The sequence below is a fragment of the Xenopus tropicalis genome, chromosome 6, assembly GCF_000004195.4.
Source record: "Xenopus tropicalis strain Nigerian chromosome 6, UCB_Xtro_10.0, whole genome shotgun sequence".
In the NCBI taxonomy this organism is placed as follows: Eukaryota; Metazoa; Chordata; class Amphibia; order Anura; family Pipidae; genus Xenopus; species Xenopus tropicalis.
Window position 1 is genome coordinate 142,343,442 of NC_030682.2, and position 23,499 is coordinate 142,366,940.

At 42.2% G+C, this 23,499-nt stretch overlaps 1 protein-coding gene across 3 annotated transcripts in view; it reads right to left on the reverse strand.

The window, feature by feature from the left end:
• Positions 1–1,853: 1,853 nt before the first annotated feature.
• adcy8 (uncharacterized LOC549366) overlaps positions 1,854–23,499 on the reverse strand; it is a 191,027-nt gene continuing 169,381 nt past the window's right edge. The window contains exons 15-18 of one of the 3 annotated variants that reach the window (XM_031903382.1): positions 21,125–21,271; positions 14,272–14,364; positions 9,663–9,777; positions 1,859–2,434 (exon numbers count right to left, since the gene is read on the reverse strand). In XM_031903382.1, the coding sequence (XP_031759242.1) occupies positions 1,947–2,434; positions 9,663–9,777; positions 14,272–14,364; positions 21,125–21,271 (843 nt within the window). In that variant the 3' untranslated portion in view covers positions 1,859–1,946. Of the gene's footprint in view, positions 2,435–7,702; positions 7,771–9,662; positions 9,778–14,271; positions 14,365–21,124; positions 21,272–23,499 lie in introns of those variants that run through there. The other 2 variants (XM_031903383.1, NM_001016612.2) reach the window with 2 other exon arrangements.

A 23,499-nucleotide genomic window follows, 5' to 3' on the forward strand; every position in this document is an offset into this window, starting at 1 on the left:
CCCTTGGACATATGAACCAATCAACACCAGCCTTTCACAAGGAAGACTGCCGCTAGGCAGGGGATGTAGCAGCTAGTGATGAGTGAATTGTTTCGCCAGGCATGGATTTGCAGCAAATTTCCGCATTTTGCCATTGGCGAATTGTTTTGCGAAACTTGAAATGTCAAATGACTTGAAACCGTAAATATTTGCCACGAAAAAATTCATTGCACGTAATTTTTTTGTTGCAGTCAAATTGGGCGCACTCACGTCAACAAAGGGTGCGCGGTCACGTCAAAATTGGGCACGGGCGTGTCAAAAAACAAGCATGTCCACGTCAAAATGGGCACGGTCGTGGCAAAAAAAATGCGGGCCACAAAAAAAATAGCCGCGTCGACAAAAAATTAAAATGAAAACGACTTGAAATGTCAAACGACTTGAAGCCATGCAAATTCGCCACGAAAAAATTCATTGCGCGGAATTTTTTTGTCACCGTCAAATTGGGCACAATCAAAGGGTCTGCAGGCGTGTCAAAAAACGGGCGTGTCCGCGGAAAAAAAAGCACGGGCGACAAATAATGAAAACTTGAAAATGACTTGAAATGTCAAATGACAAAAAGGGTGCGCAGTCGTGGCAAAATTTGGGCGCGGTCGTGTAAAAAAACGGGCGTAACTGCGTCAAAATGGGTGTGGTCGCGGCAAAAAAAAACGCGGGCGACAAAAATAGATGCGGGTGACAAAAAAAATGCACAACAAATGCGTTTTGTGAATTTTTCCGCCGTTTCGCAAATTTTCTTGCTGTTTCGCAACTTTATGGGACAGATTCACTCATCACTAGTAGCAGCCATGATTTCCAGGTTGACTGTATCAAGGGAACATGCGTAGAGCCATATGGGGCAGCCCAAGAGCCCATGCCTTCAGGCTCCATATCATCTATGACAGTGCTGTCCAACTGGCGGCCTGCGACCCTCCTCTGTGTGGCCCCCCACCTGTCTGGCTGCTTTGATAACTTACCTTTGTGTAAGCTTTAAACGGTATCAGTACTGCCCCCCTGCATGGTTAACACCTCAGATTCAGGCTGTAATCCCCCTGTATTGTTTAAATATGTAATCCCCTGTACTGTTCACACCTTTTAATCTCTGCATTGTTCACCCCCTGCAGTGTTCACGTCTCAGGCTCAGACTGTAATCACTCCCATTGTTCCCCTGTTCACACCTCAGACAGACTGTAGGAGCAGTAGAAACCCACAAATAAACCCTACACACTATAAAAAGAACATATACTGAGGTGGTACTGCAATTAAAAAGTTTTTTTTAATATATAGTTATTGTGCAGACTGTAGGAGCAGTGCCAGCATTGTGTAACTGTAGACTGCCTGTTTGTGCCATACTCTGCCTGCCCTATGCTGCCTGTGTGTGCCATACTCTGTCTGTGTGTGCCATACTCTGCCTGCCCTATGCTGCCTCTGTGTGCCATACACACAGGCAGGGTAGGGAAGGCAGAGTATGGTACACACAGTCAAAATATGGAAAACACATGCAGCATAGGGCAGACAGAGTATGGCACACACAGGCAGGGTAGGGAAGGCAGAGTATGGCACACACAGGCAGGGTAGGGCAGGCAGAGTATGGCAGGTTTTTGCTGTAGTACCACCATTAATATGGCTATGGTCATGAGATAACATGGGTGTGGTTTCAAATGGGTGTGGTTTTAAAAAGGGGAGTGGTCAAAACTAGCTTCCATTATCGGCCCTCCACCACGGAGGCCAGAAAAATTCCGGCCCTCGGTGCCACAGAAGTTGGACACTGATCTATGACATTGGCCTTGAAACAATATATTCCCATAGGTCCACGTCAAGAAAGCAAAAATAATCCGTTTTGTAAAAAAATTATACATTTTTTATTTGCGTATTTATATATAAAAGAAATACAAAAAAATGAACCCAAAAGAAAAAAAAAACATTTATTATTATGGCAATTCAGACTTGTCAGTTCCCTCTGTCTGGGTAACGACCTCTGACCCGCCGGAGGTCAGCAATGTCCGTCGGTTGTAATGTCCTTTCATGATACCCGAGTTGTTGTTCTCATTTAGAATTTGCTTTTGTTTCTGTCTGTTCAGAGACTGTACAAGTCCTAAGACAACGGCTGCTAAGGAATATTGCCCAGTTAGTTTTCTTGGCTGTAATATCAAAGGATTTGGCTGTACTCTTCCTAGAAGAAAATATGTCTTGATCTTTCCTTCCTGCTCGCTGATCCCTTTCACGTAGATCTCTCCCCGGTACTCGAAGGCGAAGCCTCGTTCTTTCAGAATGAGATAGGTGTCTTCAGGCACTTGGATCCTGCCACTAACTCCTGTGCTGTCCATTCTACTGGCCAAGTTGACTGTTTTCCCCCAGATGTCGTACTGTGGTTTCTTAGCCCCAATCACACCAGCAACCACTGACCCGTGACTAATACCTGAAAGGAAGCAAAAACACTTGGGGTTAGAACTAAGATCTGCCAGTTGTGAGATGATTGAGTAATGGCCTTCAGAGCTTCTGCTGGCACTAATGCCCATATCAGAATAAGCCCCTACTACTGTCTCTCCACCATTGGATTGTAGAGTTTGGCGTGACCTCTAGTTTGCTTAGGCATGTACTCAAGTTCCTGGCTGAGACTGAGGGTTACGTTTGTCTTTCCTTTCAACACATAGATCCACTAACGATTACCATGTACAGGTATGGGACCTGTTATCCAGAGAAAAGGGAATCATTTAACCATTGAATAAACCCAATAGGGCTGTTCTGCCCCAATAAGGGGTAATTATATCTTAGTTGGGATCAAGTACAGGTACTGTTTTATTATTACAGAGAAAAGGGAATCATTTAACCATTAAATAAACTCAAAAGGACTGATCTGCCCCCAATAAGGGGTAATTATATCTTAGTTGGGATCAAGTACAGGTACTGTTTTATTATTACAGAGAAAAGGGAATCATTTAACCATGAAATAAACCCAATAGGGCTGTTCTGCCCCCAATAAGGGGTAATTATATCTTAGTTGGGATCAAGTACAGGTACTGTTTTATTATTACAGAGAAAAGGGAATCATTTAACCATTAAATAAACCCAATAGGGCTGTTCTGCCCCCAATAAGGGGTAATTATATCTTAGTTGGGATCAAGTACAGGTACTGTTTTATTATTACAGAGAAAAGGGAATCATTTAACCATTAAATAAACCCAATAGGGCTGTTCTGCCCCAATAAGGGGTAATTATATCTTAGTTGGGATCAAGTACAGGTACTGTTTTATTATTACAGAGAAAAGGGAATCATTTAACCATTAAATAAACCCAATAGGGCTGTTCTGCCCCCAATAAGGGGTAATTATATCTTAGTTGGGATCAAGTACAGGTACTGTTTTATTATTACAGAGAAAAGGGAATCATTTAACCATTAAATAAACCCAATAGGGCTGTTCTGCCCCCAATAAGGGGTAATTATATCTTAGTTGGGATCAAGTACAGGTACTGTTTTATTATTACAGAGAAAAAGGGAATCATTTAACCATTAAATAAACCCAATAGGGCTGTTCTGCCCCCAATAAGGGGTAATTATATCTTAGTTGGGATCAAGTACAGGTACTGTTTTATTATTACAGAGAAAAGGGAATCATTTAACCATTAAATAAACCCAATAGGGCTGTTCTGCCCCCAATAAGGGGTAATTATATCTTAGTTGGGATCAAGTACATTTACTGTTTTATTATTACAGAGAAAAGGGAATCATTTAACCATTAAATAAACCCAATAGGGCTGTTCTGCCCCCAATAAGGGGTAATTATATCTTAGTTGGGATCAAGTACAGGTACTGTTTTATTATCACAGAGAAAAGGGAAATCATTTTTAAAAATTAAAATTATTTGCTTATAATGGAGTCTATGGGAGATGGCTTTTATGTAATTTGGAACTTTCTGGATAACAGGTTTCCGGATAAGGGATCCAATACCTGTATCATGTTACAGCATGGGCGTCCGCAGAAAATTTTCCAAGGGGGGGCAAGTAAGCTAGCATCATCCTGCAACAGATAAATATATATATATTTTTTTTTTTTTTGCAGGATGATACTAGGGGAGGCTAAATATGGCCCATACACAGACTGACCTACAGCTAATGTGACACTTAGTGGATTCACTGCTGACGTAAAAAGTTAACCTCCCAACTACCTCTTGCCGTTCCCACTGACTCCCAGGGATACTGTACAAAAGTGCGGGTGGGGGTGCTTTTTTTTTTTACCCTAAAATGTTTAGTATTAGTAGTAAAAGTATTCATACGCGCACTTCTGTTAGGGGATCTGCAAACATTTGTGTTTGTGATCAGTTAGCTTAAAGGGGTAGTTCGCATTCGAATTCACTTTTATTTTTAATGGTTTTTCAGTTATTTAGCTTTTTGTTCAGCAGCTCTCCATTTGGTATTTCAGCAGCTATCTGGTTGCTAGGGTCTTATTTACCCTAGCAACCAGGTAGTGATTTAAACAAGAGATGGGAATATGAATAGTTAAGGGGCCTACTTGGAAAAATAAGTAATACAAAATTATAATAATAATAAAATTGTAGCCTCACAGAGCAATATTTTTTGGCCCCCATTTGAAATCTGTATAGAGGCAGAAGAGAAAGGCAAATTATTCAAAAAAATTAATTAGGAAGACCAATTGCAAAGTTGCTAGGAATAGGCCATTTTATAACATACTAAAGGTTAACTTAAAAGTGAACCACCCCTTTAGATGTGTTTATGTTAGTTTTATAGCAAGAAAGGCAGTGGGTACTGACTCCCCATTATATACAGTGAGACGCAGTCTGTATTTACAAACCCAGCACATTATATGCCATGAGGAGCAGTGGGTACAGATGGCAGATATTCAGGCCCTGGCACTATAACACTGGCACTGATACACAACATTGGCCCCACTGTAACTTACTATAAATGAACAAAACAATGACAAAAAAAAAAAAATAGTAAGTGCAAAAAACAACAACACATATATAAACACACAATGAGCTTTTTCAGAGGGAAAGAGTTAACTTACCCTCCATCTGTTAGGGTAGGGGATAGATTATATATTATTATAGATGTCAGGTCAGGCAAAAAACAATTTAATGTCAGCTAGTGATTCTTTAGAACTGTATAGTACCTGGGTATAGTACCTGGGTATAGTGCCTGGGTATAGTGCCTGGGTATAGTGCCTGGGTATAGTACCTGGGTATAGTGCCTGGGTATAGTGCCTGGGTATAGTGCCTGTGTATAGTGCCTGGGTATAGTACCTGGGTATAGTGCCTGGGTATAGTGCCTGGGTATAGTACCTGGGTATAGTGCCTGGGTATAGTGCCTGGGTATAGTGCCTGTGTATAGTACCTGGGTATAGTGCCTGGGTATAGTGCCTGGGTATAGTGCCTGGGTATAGTGCCTGTGTATAGTACCTGGGTATAGTACCTGGGTATAGTACCTGTGTATAGTGCCTGTGTATAGTACCTGTGTATAGTGCCTGGGTATAGTACCTGTGTATAGTGCCTGTGTATAGTGCCTGTGTATAGTACCTGTGTATAGTGCCTGTGTATAGTACCTGGGTATAGTGCCTGTGTATAGTACCTGGGTATAGTGCCTGTGTATAGTGCCTGTGTATAGTACCTGGGTATAGTACCTGGGTATAGTACCTGTGTATAGTGCCTGTGTATAGTGCCTGGGTATAGTACCTGTGTATAGTGCCTGTGTATAGTGCCTGGGTATAGTGCCTGGGTATAGTACCTGTGTATAGTGCCTGGGTATAGTGCCTGGGTATAGTGCCTGGGTATAGTGCCTGGGTATAGTGCCTGGGTATAGTGCCTGGGTATAGTGCCTGGGTATAGTGCCTGTGTATAGTGCCTGGGTATAGTACCTGTGTATAGTGCCTGTGTATAGTGCCTGGGTATAGTGCCTGGGTATAGTACCTGTGTATAGTGCCTGGGTATAGTGCCTGGGTATAGTGCCTGGGTATAGTACCTGTGTATAGTGCCTGTGTATAGTGCCTGGGTATAGTGCCTGGGTATAGTGCCTGTGTATAGTGCCTGGGTATAGTGCCTGGGTATAGTGCCTGGGTATAGTGCCTGGGTATAGTGCCTGGGTATAGTGCCTGGGTATAGTGCCTGTGTATAGTGCCTGGGTATAGTGCCTGGGTATAGTACCTGTGTATAGTGCCTGGGTATAGTGCCTGGGTATAGTGCCTGGGTATAGTGCCTGGGTATAGTGCCTGGGTATAGTGCCTGGGTATAGTGCCTGGGTATAGTGCCTGGGTATAGTGCCTGGGTATAGTGCCTGGGTAACCTGGTATAGTGCCTGGGTATAGTGCCTGTGTATAGTGCCTGGGTATAGTACCTGTGTATAGTGCCTGGGTATAGTGCCTGGGTATAGTGCCTGGGTATAGTACCTGTGTATAGTACCTGTGTATAGTACCTGTGTATAGTGCCTGTGTATAGTGCCTGGGTATAGTACCTGTGTATAGTGCCTGTGTATAGTGCCTGGGTATAGTACCTGTGTATAGTACCTGTGTATAGTGCCTGTGTATAGTGCCTGGGTATAGTGCCTGGGTATAGTGCCTGTGTATAGTACCTGTGTATAGTGCCTGTGTATAGTGCCTGTGTATAGTGCCTGGGTATAGTACCTGGGTATAGTACCTGTGTATAGTACCTGGGTATAGTACCTGTGTATAGTACCTGGGTATAGTGCCTGTGTATAGTGCCTGGGTATAGTACCTGGGTATAGTACCTGGGTATAGTACCTGTGTATAGTACCTGGGTATAGTGCCTGTGTATAGTACCTGGGTATAGTGCCTGTGTATAGTGCCTGGGTATAGTACCTGGGTATAGTGCCTGTGTATAGTGCCTGGGTATAGTGCCTGGGTATAGTACCTGGGTATAGTACCTGGGTATAGTACCTGGGTATAGTACCTGGGTATAGTACCTGGGTATAGTGCCTGTGTATAGTGCCTGTGTATAGTACCTGGGTATAGTACCTGGGTATAGTACCTGTGTATAGTACCTGGGTATAGTGCCTGGGTATAGTACCTGGGTATAGTACCTGTGTATAGTGCCTGTGTATAGTACCTGTGTATAGTACCTGGGTATAGTACCTGGGTATAGTACCTGTGTATAGTACCTGTGTATAGTACCTGTGTATAGTACCTGTGTATAGTGCCTGTGTATAGTACCTGTGTATAGTACCTGTGTATAGTACCTGTGTATAGTGCCTGGGTATAGTGCCTGTGTATAGTGCCTGTGTATAGTGCCTGGGTATAGTACCTGTGTATAGTACCTGTGTATAGTACCTGTGTATAGTACCTGTGTATAGTACCTGTGTATAGTGCCTGTGTATAGTACCTGTGTATAGTACCTGTGTATAGTACCTGTGTATAGTGCCTGTGTATAGTACCTGTGTATAGTACCTGTGTATAGTACCTGTGTATAGTGCCTGTGTATAGTACCTGTGTATAGTACCTGTGTATAGTGCCTGGGTATAGTGCCTGGGTATAGTGCCTGGGTATAGTACCTGTGTATAGTACCTGGGTATAGTGCCTGGGTATAGTACCTGTGTATAGTACCTGGGTATAGTGCCTGGGTATAGTGCCTGGGTATAGTGCCTGGGTATAGTACCTGGGTATAGTGCCTGGGTATAGTACCTGGGTATAGTGCCTGTGTATAGTACCTGTGTATAGTACCTGTGGGATGAAAACTGCAGCAAAAGTTGAGAGTTGGTTCTCAGGTAAAGTTACAGCTGCAGATTCTTCTTTTCAGTCTTTATTTCTGTTTCCAGTTTGCAAAATCTCCCGATCCCTGTGTGCATGTGTGCTCTGATTGGTCAATTTTACTGTCTGTCAAGGAAGCTGTGCTCTGATTGGAGAATCCACAAGAAGAAAGATCCAATCGGAGCACAGCAAAAACGGGCTTGAGGGGACTGCAGAAACGGAGTAAGGTTTTTGTTTTTTTTGCTACTTTTCCAGGGGGGGGGCAAGTGCCCCCTCTTGCCCCCTTCTGTGGACGCCCATGTGTTACAGTAATATGACAAGGCACTGATTACAATTGGTGTTTCACCAGAGTATCCACTATATCCTAGTTTCCTCTATAGAACATACAAGATATTGACTTATTCCAGCACAGAAATGATATAACCTGATACAGATAGGGGCCGGGTGGTTTATACAACCTGGCAAGAAGTTTGGTCATATAATTTCTACTAATATCTACAGTTAGTACTAGTGGTTGTATATATAGTTTATGTATGTGAGTGTATAGATTGGTAGGTGTGGGTTGTGGGTGCTGGGTTTACTTGGATGGGTTGAACTTGATGGACTCTGGTCTTTTTTCAACCCTATGTAACTATGTAACAGGCCCCTCCATCTCCATTTATTACCTTTATTAAAGTATTTCAGCAAACACACAGGGCCTGATTTGGAAATAGCCTGGCAAACAGTTATCACAGCTTTCCATGTTATTTCCCAGAATGCTATACCCCCCCCCCCCAGAATTCCAGCATTATCAAGAGTTGTTGCATCATATGGATGTGCCATAGGCATTCATTTGGATCGGTACCAGGTACAACAAATACCATGTACTGGTGCAATGGGAGCCATGTAATGTCTATGGAAGGAGTAAAGTGCAGGACTCTCTTTGGGTGCACTAGTGCTTGGTATATCAAAACATAGGTACAAGTGCTTTATTATGGAGTTTTGGTGCTATGGCACAGTACTTGGGATACTCTAAACCAGCTGTTCTCACACTATGGCCCGCGGGCCGGATCCGGCCCCTAGGGGAATTTACCCGCCCCCCGCTGCGCCCTCACTACTGGCAGCGGAGAGAGAGGACTCAGCCGGGAGCGGGACGGGGGAGCTGAGAGGGAGGACGGACGGCAGGTAGGACTCAGCGGGAACAAAGGGAGTGCCAGGGGGGAGGGGTTGGGGGGAAATGCAACCAGTTTTGGCCACATTTTGCCATTGCCGCTGCCTCCGACGGGGGGTGGGGGGGTTTGCTGTTGATGGCGGTCTGGCCCCCCAAAGGGGCCCTTGATACGGCCCCTTGGGTCAGAAGTTTGAGGACCCCTGCTCTAAACAGAACAAATATGGAGAACAACATGGGCTGCGTTCACTGAGGCTGGAAAGGACCAGTACAGGTGCTGAAATTAATCATCGCCTAATGGATCAAGGAAATGAGCAGGTTACATCTGAGGAGCAAAGCTACAATATGGTGACAAATATTTGTAATTCCTATGTATACAGACGGCCAGTTGACCTGTCCCGGATTTAGTAGAATTAACCCGAATAAGGGAGGGGGAACACCCCAAAATAATCCTTGTGCGCTTTCATTTTCCTTCTTTGCTATTGCAGTGTGTGTGTATTTGTGCAGTGTTCAGCCTACACAGTGTGCACCCTCGCTTCAGCCCACACACACATACACGTCCGGCCTACTCCATGCAGTATTATCCCCATTTAATGGCAAGCTGAATGATTGATTTGGCCCTTCACCTTGGTTTTTATTGGAAACCTCAGCCCTAACAAGGGATGCTAACCTTTGGCCCCCTCAGCTTCTCATTGAACTATAATTCCCTTTATCATCCTCCATCCCCAGTGGAAGATATGCCGGACTGCTGTATTCAAACCGATAGCGATGTTGGCAGGGGCTTACCAATGCGTAATTCGAAGTTGTTAAAGGAATGCTTGTTGATCTCTTGGATGCTTTCATTCAGCGCTATGGAGAAGTCAGCCACCGCACACAGATGCCCCCATTTGTCTTCGCATTGCTGGATGATAGAGATATAACAAAATATATTAGATATGTGTTGGGGGTTCAATGCTACAATGGCTTCCAACTGAACATTCTACAAGTCTATATCCCACATGATATTTCTATGGTTGTTGCCAAACACAGTGGCTTCAGCTTAGTTTCCATCTAAATCAGTGATCCCCAACCAGTAGCTCAGGACAACATGTTGCTCCCCAACCCCTTGGATGTTGCTCCCAGTGCCCCCAAACCAGGGAGTTATTTTTGAATTCCTGACTTGGGGGCAAGTAAAAACAAGATTTCCTACCAAATAAAGCCCCCTGTAAGCTGATAGGGTGCATAGAGGCCCCTAATAGCCAATCACAGCCCTTATTTGGCTCCTCCATGAACTTTTATGGTGCTTGTGTTGCTCCCCAAGTCTTTTTATATTTGACTGTGGCTCCTGAGTAAGAAAGGTTGGGGATCCCTGATCTAAATGAATGGTTAATGAATTATTTGGTATATAAATTCCTTGTGTGTCCTTCTTTAACTGAGGTAAGGTGGAAACCATGATATTCATTCCTCCATATGTAATAAAAGGCACTAAGTCTGCCCAGTAACCCATAGCAACCAATAATATGTTTGTTTTTTAAACAGGTAACCAGTAAATGCTTCCTGCTGATTGGTTGATCTGTGATAAATCATTTCTTTTTATGTTCAACTAGAACTGCTAGATAATTTATTATACAGCAGATTTAGCCAACAAATACAGGCTAAATATAGTTGGATCCAGCCAGTATAACCTTGCACCGTGCTTGTATATTGTCCTTAGCAAATATAATGCTTAGTTTCATGAATATTACATCGACAAAGCTCCGAGGAGTGCAATTTCCCTGTAATAGCAAAATTGTGTTGCTTTTTATATCTTGCCATAAGCACGCCCAGATGTTCCTTGGTTACAAACTGGTTCGGATGAGTTTGTTAAACAAGTAAATTAAATGAAGTTGATAAAGAGTAAGTAAATAAAAACAGAATGATTCAAAATCAAATATATATATTAGAATTGTATATACATATATATCAGGTTCTAGTGCCTGGTAACACTTCACACACGTTTGCTGTGTGTAGGAAGAAAGCTTTATATTGTATATTGGGCTACAGCATTAGTTGTTTTGGTTCAAACCCCCCTTGTAGGACCAATCATTGTTCAGACCCCCCCCCCCTTAGCTCATAACAAGGTAATGGATATTAAAGATATATGGTTATGTAATAAAAGGCACTAGGTTTGCCCAGGAGCAGTAACCCATAGCAACCAATAAGCAGGTAGCATTTATTGGCCACCTGTTTAAAAACAAACGTATTATTGGTTGCCATAGGTTACTGCTCCTAGTGATGATGTCATGGGCGGGGAAATGGCTGGGCTGGAGCAGGGCAATGGGCGTAGTGGGCTAGGGAAATGGGCATGTGGGGCAAACTGGGCAAATATACTGCCTTTTTTAACATATGGGGGAATGAATATCATTGGTTGGCTATAATCTCAAGAATATATAGGAAAGGAAATGTTAAATCAAAATTTTACCCTAAATAAGCTTCATGAGCTTCCAGGTGTCTCAGGAAGAGCAAACAGCCATTTTCCTCTCACCCTAGCTGACCTAGCTCACCCCAGCCACCTTTCAGGCCCCCCAGTTTAGGAACCAATAGTCTAGAGAGTGACCCCAACCAGTGGCTCGGGGCAACATGTTGCTCCCCAACCCCTTGGATGTTGCTCCCAGTGCCCCCAAACCAGGGAGTTATTTTTGAATTCCTGACTTGGGGGCAAGTTTTGGTTGAATAAAAACAAGATTTCCTACCAAATAAAGCCCCTGTAAGCTGATAGGGTGCATAGAGGCCCCTAATAGCCAATCACAGCCCTTATTTGGCTCCTCCATGAACTTTTATGGTGCTTGTGTTGCTCTCCAAGAGATGAGAGATGGAGATGTATTAACAGGGCCCTAAAGTATCCCAAGTGTAGGGGCTCTAGGAACCCAAGACAGGCTGAGCTGAATGCACTCATTTCCACCAATACATAACACTAGCATTATTGACATTGTGGCAACTAACTGGGGATAGAGGTGCCGATATTGTATACATTGTCAATGTTTAAGAAATCACTGATGCCCATTCTGATTAAAACCACTGCCAATTCATACATATATATATATATAGAGAGGACTATCATTGAGTATAAAGAATGCAACTGTTCTACTGGAGGAAAAAAGGAGAAAAGAACTGGAGGGGAGTTCATGGTTCAAAGCAGGGTTGATGATTAACAATCACCAAAGTCTGTGTTCATGTTGACTCTACACCAATCTATGTCAGGTAACGAATGGGTTAATGCTAGACATTTTTACTGATCTTTCACCTATAGGCTCTCAGCTGATCAATAGTTACACAGATAAATCCTAAAGGACAACAATGCAAAGACATCTTCAACTGCTCCGTGGTATTCATTAAAGGAGAAACAGCGACGTGATATTTCGGTAATTGAGCGTATGTGTTACCAATTAATGATGTGTCAGAGTTAAACATATAAAAATGAGTGATCTGTGTCCAAGTTAAATGTATTTGCAATGCAAGAGGGTCTGTTGCAAGATCAAGTGGTAGATCAAGTAGTTACTGGTATAAAAGAGACCTAGGACGAGCCCTCAAACCTTCTCTTGGCAGAATCTGCTTACAGATGGGGGTAATAGGCACTGAAATTGTGTATATCTACTTATAACTGATGTAAATGTTCCTACAAGCCCATCATCATCTATTGTAAAAAAAACAACCTGCTACAAAAGGTGCCTGGATTTGTTTGTAGAGGGCAGTCAAATGCTGCATGGTCATACCTGAAATGTCATAGTCTTCTCCTCTAAAAGGTTCCATGTATTGTATTGGGCACTGAGCAACATCTACAGTTTGTACAGTTGCATGGGGCTCTGTGAGGCCTTGGAGAAGTTGCTCATTAGTCCTGAGGGTTAATTACCTCACCTTCTCCTTCGCTCACTAGCACTGGGGCTTAATTACCTCACCTTCATTCAATAGCCTCCTAGAACAGGGATCCCCAACCTTTTTTAATCATGGGCAACATTAAATATAAAAAAAAGTTGAAGAGCAATGTGAACATGAAAAAAGTTCCTAGGAGTAGACCAGTAAGAGCTGTGATTGGCTATTTGGTAGCCCCATGGGGACTTCTAGCCGGCAGGAGGCTCTGCTTGGGGTAAAACTGTGTCTCTGGGCTTCCAAAGCTTGTCTCCAAGCCAGAAATGTAAGAATGGCACCTACCCTGAGGCCACTAGGATCAACATGTTGCTCTCGAGTCACTGATTCAAAGCTGTCACTGCCTGGTAGGTATTCTAATAGTGGCTCCTGGTGTGTTGTTAGTGAAGTTTATCTCATTACGTTGGTGGGGTTGATGGGTAGGCTAAGGGCTAAGTAGACTAGTGATAAATGAGATATTTGCACCTCACTCATGGTTTGCCAAACTTTATGTACAGAATGGGATTTATATGGGATTTATCCCCTGTAGGGCTTTGAATTAAAAAAGGGTGAAGAGCCCACAGAAGTTCTGCATTACTGTGGTGGGACAAATAAATGTGAGGGGAGACAACAAATATATGGGGTATATCTAGTATAAATAAATCAAAAGCAACTGGACTTGCTGAGTAATCATTGAAGATGTTTCACTACTCATCCGAGCAGCTTCTTCAGTTCAACTGACTGGTATGGGAAGTCCTCAGCATATATACTCTTCCACTAATCCAATCACAATGGCACCAATTTCCATACCAGTCAGTTGAACTGAAGAAGCTGCTCGGATGAGTAGTGAAACGTCTTCAATGATTACTTAACAAGTCCAGTTGCTTTAGATTTATTTATACTAGATATACCATGACCTGGATGAATGAAAATCTTATAGTCATATGGGGTAAAATGTGAACAGTTTCATTTAATATCTAATGTAGTGCTGTCCAACCTCCAAGGGAGAGAAAGTATTCATTCAGGCCAATACACTGTTTGTATGTGTGCACAGGGGTTGTTAACTTACACATTCATTGCAACCAATTGTGTTTGCACAAAATTGGGAGATGATTGGGAGAAGGAAAGGGCTGGTTGGGTTATCAGCACAATTCCTGGGAACTCTACCTCAACACCAGCAAATGTATCAGCAGAAGGTCCAATGGGGGCTCAGAACACTGAAACATAAAACTATCATTTTGTATATATAGTCTGGCAGCTTGACAGAATCTATTTTCCAGTTGCCCATTAAAGTATCACCTTAAAGTCTAATTTGCAGATTTCTGACACTTTTTGGCACAGAGTTAGTGAAAGTGATGACATTGAGATGAGGGAAGGTCGGCCAGGAAGAAGTTTTTGCCGGGGATTCTTAAATAAAGTTTTCCTGGGATCCATATCACACATTAAACTTCATTGTGAATCTGATCACTGTTACTCCTTTATATATTTAGTGGAAAATACAACACAAATGTAGTAAATAGGTAGTGGTAGGTACCTGCTTCTCTGGGGATAATCCAGACACGGCCATGTAAGTGCTGCCAATCGTTTTGATTTTTTCAATATCTTGGAATCTTTCTTCACCCAGTAACTGAAATGAAAATCCAAAATGTTATTAGCTACTGTGTTATTAAATGTCTATAAACATCAACAATAAAATATCTCAGTGTGTGGGCTTCCCTTCATATGGAAATGTCTCTCCTTTCACCCTAAGCCCATTGGAGGAGTCACTGAGCAATATATACTGTATATATACTCCAGTTCAAGATGCCGTAAAAACCAGATGCACTTCCAACCAGTTACACGGCAGGGCTTTTTCTTGGAGGCCTTTTCCTTAGTAAACTCTTTGGGGAACATTCTTCCAACATAATATTCCAAGCAACTGTAAAGGTGGCCATACACGTAGCAATTTCTATCGTTCCCACCCTCCACTAACGTTTGGGGATAAATTGAAGAAACAATAGAAATTCTACCTCCTTCTGCCAATTCAGCCCTGAATGTAGATTTTGCTCAGGTGTCTTCAATGGCGCCCAATCAAAATCTTTTAACCTGGACAATCAACGATCGGTCGCCTCGTCGAGCTCCCATACACGCACCGAATATCGCATGAAATGAGGTTTCGTACAATATTATCAGTGTGTGTATGGCCAGCTTAAAAAGGATTAATATATTTTATTTTAGTGTATTGTTTTTGCTTATACTTCCCTGGGGAGTTGCCTTGGTGAAGCTTTTACAAGTAGGCATCTGTCAATGTGTATGGGGGGGGGGATTGCCCTAAAAGTCCATATAATGAAGTGACTTGTTGGCCCAGGTCTTCGCTGATGATGCTAAGGTCCTGAGGACCAATACCTTTAGAGAATTGCACAAGGCAGGAATCTCAGTATCCATCATTTTAGGTCATCTACTTTTAGAGCAGATTCTGTTGAAGTTACCTTAGTAGGTGAAAGATACAAGTAGGTCAGATAGTTGAGCAGCTGAGCCTCCACCCAGCAAGAAGACAGGAATCAGCACTAAAACAGTATTTGCCAGTCAGGAAAACAGTTCAGGGGGAAAGGTTAGGTAGGTCCTTGATCCACATTGAGGGGTGCCCCTTTGACATATGTGCTTCATCCTGGGCCACATACCTGTATGAGCCATACCCTTTACTAATGCCCTACTCCCTGACAAACAGAGCTTATTTTTTTACTCCACTGGTGACCTCATGGTTATTAGACCCTTTAACAAACAAAGGGCCAGATTCTATTCAGTGAGAAAAGTTATCTCATGGTTTATCACATGAAAACTCACTGATGAGATTCAATTCAAGGAGAAAAAACTTTCCCATAGACTTTAATAGAGTTTTCATGTGATAAACTTTGAGATCCGTTTTTCCGAACTGAATTGGATTTCAAATCAAATCTCGTCCATGATAAACCTTTTTCTCATTGAACTGAATCTGGCCCAATGTTGTGATAGATCCATGTTTTCTAGTTCCATAAGGTAAGACGTATATTCCTCCCTTTATTACAATCATAGGATCCAGGCTGTATGTACAGCAGACAATTATCCATGGTGGGGGGGCCCTTATCTCAATCACTAGTAATTGCTTTACACGCTGAGGAGATAAGGTAAAGAAATACTGCGGTGATATGATTTGCCTCCTATTTATCTTCTTATATACCATCATCTACTAAGCCTTGCCTACTGATTTTAGATATAAAATTAACCTTAACAAAGATAGGTGAAGCAAAACCGTTGCAAATTCCCTACAGATTATACAATCGTCTTTTTACTTTACACTGGATTGCTGCCATTTTTAATGGCATGGTATATTTAAGACTCTATGGATACATCAACATTTCTTTTGCATTAGTTTATAAGTTACTTAGTCAATAAACAGATTTGAAATAGAAAACAAATGCCACTTTAGCTTCAACAAATGTCCTCTGTTCACCCACGGACCATCTGTTCGTTCTTTCAAGGTGTCCGGGCAGATAAGGTCATTTCACAGATCAGCATATGCTACCAAAGTTCTAAATAGGTAGATCATGATAAGATCCTCGCTGGGATGCCATAATGCTGGCCGGGCCTGCTTTCACATTAGCAGCTTATCTACATATATGAGTCTCCAATTGTTCATCAACTACAACTCACAGCCTTTAACAGCAGCCGATGAATGTTGTCGTCAGGATTCTCCCAGAGGAAACACAAATTTTATTAGGTTGGTAAGGAAAAGGAAACCTAAGAAGGATAATGAAGCCAATATCGTTGAAACTACGCTTGGGGCTCTAATAACTTGATATTTCATGGACAATAATGCTTTGGGTAAAGGTGGCCATACACGTAGTATTGGTTGCACGAAAGATCGTTCCCACCCTCCCCTGACGTTCAGGGCTGAATCGTATGGAGGTAGAAACAATAGGAATTCGACCTCCTTCTGCCGATTCAGCCCTGAACGTAGATTTTGCTCGGGCACCTTCAATGGCGCCCAATAAAAATCTTTTAACCTGGCGTTCGACGAGTCAACCGATATCCGCACCCTTTTGCGATATCGGTCGCCTCGTCGAGCCTCCATACACGCACCGAATATCGTACGAAGCGAGGTTTCGTATGATATTGGTGCGTGTATGGCCGGTTCAAAGAAGGGTATGACTTGAAGCTCAGGTCTCCCAGGCCCATATTAAAGAACAAAGAAACCCAGATTCACTGGAGTCTAAGTTTGGGACAGGAACATATGATGCATCACTATATTAATTAGTGCAATTCATTCCTAAAGATCTCGGACCCAAGCCCAGACCTAAGGAGCCCGGACCCAAGGAAAAAATGTAGCCATTACATTGGAGCCAAGATGATAGACGAGTGACTAGATGAGTGAAGGGCCTTGTCCTTTAGGTACAACATACAGTATGTCTGGAGAAATAAAGCTATAACTGGTCTTCTCTAGAAGGTATAAAAGTACAAAATGGCACACCAGTGGGGGCAGTGCTGAATTACTAAGGTGCACAAAACCCAAGGAAAAAATGTAGCCATTATATTGGAGCCAAGATGATAGATGAGTGACTAGATGAGTGAAGGGCCTTGTCCTTTAGGTACAACATACAGTATGTCTGGAGAAATAAAGCTATAACTGGTCTTCTCTAGAAGGTATAAAAGTACAAAATGGCACACCAGTGGGGGCAGTGCTGAATTACTAAGGTGCACAAAACCCAAGGAAAAAATGTAGCCATTATATTGGAGCCAAGATGATAGATGAGTGACTAGATGAGTGAAGGGCCTTGTCATTTAGGTACAACATATGTCCGGAGAAATAAAGTTATAACTGGTCTTCTCTAGAAGGTATAAAAGTACAAAATGGCACACCAGTGGGGGCAGTGCTGCATTACTAAGGTGCACAAAACCCAAGGAAAAAATGCAGCCATTACATTGGAGCCAAGATGATAGACGAGTGACTAGATGAGTGAAGGGCCTTGTCCTTTAGGTACAACATACAGTATGTCTGGAGAAATAAAGCTATAACTGGTCTTCTCTAGAAGGTATAAAAGTACAAAATGGCACACCAGTGGGGGCAGTGCTGAATTACTAAGGTGCACAAAACCCAAGGAAAAAATGTAGCCATTATATTGGAGCCAAGATGATAGATGAGTGACTAGATGAGTGAAGGGCCTTGTCATTTAGGTACAACATATGTCTGGAGAAATAAAGTTATAACTGGTCTTCTCTAGAAGGTATAAAAGTACAAAATGGCACCCCAGTGGGGGCAGTTCTGCATTGCTATATGAGTCTAATTGACTTAAAAACTATAATACTTGACTGTTTAATGTCCAACAGCCCCAGTATAACCCTACAAATGTACCTGTTTCTTAGGGGCACCTTAAATCGGCCCTGAGCTCAGGTACAAAGAGATCCAAAAATAAAATAAGTAGTCACAACTAAAGTAATGAATTCCAAATTAAAATAAACAGATAGGGTTGAATTGCAGCAGGTACTTAATCAAAAATAAAGTTATCGAGGGAAGCAGGCAGCTGTTATATATACGTTACATGGATGTGAAAAAATCCCACAGTCTCCAAGGCCATGAAAAACCGAGAGCATTATGTCGTATGCGGCAAGACTGCTAATCCTTTCCATATTGATTGTTCAAATATGACCTTTTATAGCAATAAATAGCATCAGTTGCACATAGCCGGTGAGTGACAGTTCCCTCGGAGAGCCTGTCCCATTGTTCCTTTTTAAATGCAACATCACAAATTGATTAGGCTGGGGGTACATACGAGACAAAACCCAAAGTGAGAAAATGACAGTGTAAGGTTCAGAAATTGGTTATTATTATTCTGCACTGTAGTTTCTAATGAACCAGCAGAGGAATATAATGAGCTCGTTGCAATTCCTGTGGATTTTTTGTTCACCGTTACTTCATTCCTTCTCCAATGATTGGAACATGTTCATTAACCTCTTGCTACAAGAAAAGGCCAGCAACGCGGTGTAATTGCAGAGATACGGGTCTCTCGAAACGGCAGGGTTAGTCTGGCTGAAATAATTGCTAATGAACAGAAAGGCAAGATCTTCCTTTCTCTAAAGTCTTTGCAGGAAGCTGTTTATATCCTGCAACTTCATTATTGATGACCCCAATGGTAATCATGTAGAAAAAAAAATAAGATTTCTGCGTCAGTTCATTAATTGGGGATGTCTACAAAAATAATTGTATATCCGAATTGTCTAATCTATATAATTTATCTTAGGGGTGAAGAGCCTGTTGGACTGGGGGAACTTGACTGTATATATAGGGGGACTGGGTGAAGGAACCTTGGCTTCTTTGGGCTTTCTTTTGTGGGTTTTACTTGCAAGCTGGTAAAATCTCCAGGTGTTTGTAATGTCCCATTTTGGAGATATCTTGCTCAACTCAGGTACTGAACAGACAGCGGTTTTACCCCATATACATTGGATTGTAGTGCAGAGTAGTTTCCATTATACAAAATCCAATAGAAAGGAAGGAAGGGCTCCAGCAGGTTCACTGCAATGAATTTATTGAAGGTAGTAGTTACATGTAGTTTCCATTATGCTCCCCATCACCTGTATGTTAGGGCAAAGCTTTCCCATACTCATTGTGCTACATTGAAGGGACTATTGTACCTATTCAGCTTTATTCTGGCTCTGCAAGTGTACTGTACAGTCAGTAGAAGAATACTGAAGTAAGGGGAATCCATGACTAATGAGAATAAAGTACCACTTTATGGTATTTTGGTATAATAACCCAACAGCCCATGGACAGAGGGAAAAAGGCCCAATTGAGTCACCTGTTTCATGGTTGCAATTGGGTTGAACTGTAGTGCAGGGTTGTATTCTTTACCCTAATATACATCTGTACTGAAGGGAACAGCAGAGCACTGAAACCTCCCCATAATTATTGCAGCACTTTGAAGAAGCTCTTGTTTCCAGAACTTAAAGGGAAACTCCACCCAAACTTAAACTTTTTGAAAACTGAACATAATTTCAAGAAACTTTGCAATATACATCAATTAAAAATATGGGGTTCCTTTTCAATGCAACTGTTCCGCTGGGCCTACCCCTTACATTTCCACGACTCTAAGGGGCTGATTTACTAACCCACGAATCCGACCCGAATTGGAAAAGTTCCGACTTGAAAACGAACATTTTGCGACTTTTTCGTATGTTTTGCGATTTTTTCGGATTCTGTACGAATTTTTCGTTACCAATACGATTTTTGCGTAAAAACGCGAGTTTTTCGTATCCATTACGAAAGTTGCGTAAAAAGTTGCGCATTTTGCGTAGCGTTAAAACTTACGCGAAAAGTTGCGCATTTTTCGTAGCGTTAAAACTTAACGCTACGAAAAATGCGCAACTTTTCGCGTAAGTTTTAACGCTACGCAAAATGCGCAACTTTTTACGCAACTTTCGTAATGGATAGGAAAACTCGCGTTTTTACGCAAAAATCGTATTGGATCCGAAAAATTCGTAAAGAATCCGAAAAAATTGCAAAACATACGAAAAAATCGCAAAGTACCGATCATTACGAAAAAAACGCAATCGGACTCCATTCGACCCGTTCGTGGGTAAGTAAATCAGCCCCTAAAAGTGCACTGTACAGCTAAAAGAATAATGTTAATGTAAAAGGAGTCTGTGGCTAATGAGAACAATTTACTCAAAAGAAACCTATGCTATGGGTCTATGGATGACCCTACTTGGGTTTTATAACCCCTCAGCTACAGCCCCAACAGTTGTATAATGTCCATATAAATTATCTACCTGGATGGATGAGCTTATTAGATCTCTAGGAGGACTATACAGACCTATCACTTAAACCCATGGCTCATAGAAGCTTGAAAAGGTAGATTGCAGGAGGCCTGTCCTACCAAACCCTCAAAGTGGCCACTAAAGTGGCCACTGAAGGCGTTCAGGATATCATGAAGTTCAGGAGGCCCTGAATACCGTTGAATAGCAAAAAAGCCAACGTTTTGACACCTAACTACATCTGTATTAAGCCACCTTTATATGAGAAGAATTCAAGTGAAACGCAATTCAAGTGGAACTCAATCCAAGTGGAACTCAATCCAAGTGGAACTCAATCCAAGTGGAACTCAATTCAAGTGGAACTCAATTCAAGTGGAACTCAATCCAAGTGGAACTCCAGATAACGAATATCTTCTTTTCACTGTGATCGGCAACTTAACAAATGATCCAAATCCATAAACAAATCCTTGGTGGAAATTTCCAGATACAATATATGATGTCCAACCTTCCCACCGTGATGTCCAACTGCCCCATTTAAATACACAGTCTGTACTACATACGTTATATGTTTGAGCCACAGAATAGAAATAACCAAATCATGTTGTTAATTTCATTTAATTTACCTCGTCAAAGTCGGCAATGATTTCATTCAGCAAACGAAGGCATTCGACACCCTGGTTGTTCATTTCGGTTTGGGAATAGAAGTCGGCAAATCCGGGAATAGAGGCAAACATGACGCCTACTGCATCGTAGGACTGGGAATACAGCTCCTGAAAACAAAAGCAGTGGAAATAAATGGCTTGTGTAGGTCTCTACAGTATATTGTGCTACCATTATATATGCATGTACCATAGTAAGGGTGCCCCCACCCAGGTGAAGCAGGTTTTAGGGGACAAGCTGGCCCTTTATCTCTGCTTTGTTCTCAGCTGCTATGACCATTGGGCAGGTCTGACATGGATTAGCAAATAGACTTCAGCCATACTATGTTGGATCTGCTTCAATCCCATAGGCTGGAGTATAAATTACATTTCAACCAATAGATGGATCACACCATCCCCAGCTTGGCATTACTGAACACTCACTTTGATTTGCTAAGTTAAAGGAAAACTATACCCCCAGAATGAATAGTTAACTAACAGACAGTTTACATCATATTAAGGGGCTGATTTACTTACCCACGAACGGGTCGAATGGAGTCCGATTGCGTTTTTTTCGTAATGATCGGTATTTTGCGATTTTTTCGTATGTTTTGCATTTTTTTCGGATTCTTTACGAATTTTTCGTTACCAATACGATTTTTGCGTAAAAACGCGAGTTTTCCTATCCATTACGAAAGTTGCGTAAAAAGTTGCGCATTTTTCGTAGCGTTAAAACTTACGCGAAAAGTTGCGCATTTTTCGCGTTAACGCTACGAAAAATGCGCAACTTTTTACGCAACTTTCGTAATGGATACGAAAAACTCGCGTTTTTACGCAAAAATCGTATTGGTAACGAAAAATTCGTACAGAATCCGAAAAAATCGCAAAACATACGAAAAAGTCGCAAAATGTTCGTTTTCAAGTCGGAACTTTTCCAATTCGGGTCGGATTCGTGGGTTAGTAAAGCAGCCCCTAAGTGTCCTATTTAAAAAAAATCTTATATATATCTAATATATATCAGTAAATATTGCCCTTTTACATCCTTTCCCTTGAGCCGCCATTTAGTGATGGGCTGTGTGCCCCCTCAGAGATCAGCTGACAGGAAGTGATGCAGCTCTAACTGTAACAGGAAGTAGTGTGGGAGCAAAAGACAACCTTTAATAAATGGCCCCCATAGCAATGCAATCAGAGAAGAATCCTAGAGGCAGAGAACACCGGGTACCAAACTTGGGAACAACAGCCTTTGCAGAACTCCTCTCCGCAGTATTTATTTTTAATTCTAAGCCTCCCATGAAAGATAAAGAATTATCTATGTATAAATAGAGGGGGAAACAGAGAAAGAAGAAGAGAAAGCTATAAATGCCCTGAATGTACTGTATATCCTCTGATTAGCGCTTTATGTTGCTTTGCCCCATGTTGCTTTGTGTGTGTGACTGTAGCCCCATTATGTACCCCTGTGAGAAGCTAAAATAAACCCCCTTTGTACCGGGGGCCGGAGCGCGTTCTTCTTCATCTAGAGGAAACAGACAGCTTATAGAGAACCCGAGTCAATATTTTCTGTGGAGCAGCAGAAAATCACATTGCCGGTGACGCTGGGCACCTAATTAATTCTCCTTTAATATCAACTGCACTGTAACTTAATACCGTGCTTGGTTCTGAAGTCAGAATCATTAGTGTAACCGGGCCCAGGCTAAGGGACTTACTGCCGAGCAACATCTGCTGAGCAGGCAAAACAGCACCGAAGATAGTATACGGAGAACATGCTCATATTTCTAATCAGAATGGACACGTTCCGGGATTAATGTTTTTAGATTTTGGTGCAACACAGGGTTGGGCTGGTTTTCCAGAGCACTAGAGGATTATCCGATGGGCTGAGGTCTTTGTGGGCAGGGCCGCTGCTGGCCAAATGGGTGCCCTAAGCAGAAATATACTTTTGTGCCCCCTCCCCCAAATATTACGGAAGTAAAAATAAAATAATAATAAAAACACCTACTATAGGGGCTCCACACACAGTGCCCCCAATATCCCACATAGACAATTCCCCCATAGTAAGTGCCCCCAATTGCGGGGGCGGGATGCCCTATAAAAACCGGCGGGACAGTGTTGGGGGGTATGTTATAATATATAAAAACGATTTTTTTGAGCAGCTGGGATGGTGCCCCCCTGGGAGTTGGTGCCCTACACAGACTGCGTACTCTGCTTATAGGGAGCGGCGGCCCTGTTTGTGGGCCCTGGCCCAGCACAGTTTCCATCAGCCCTTTATTATTTCTAGCATAGACTAATATGGGGCTATGTAATAAAAGGCACTAACGGGCGTGTTTACTAAGATTGGAGATAAATATCTCTGGTGATGTTGCCCA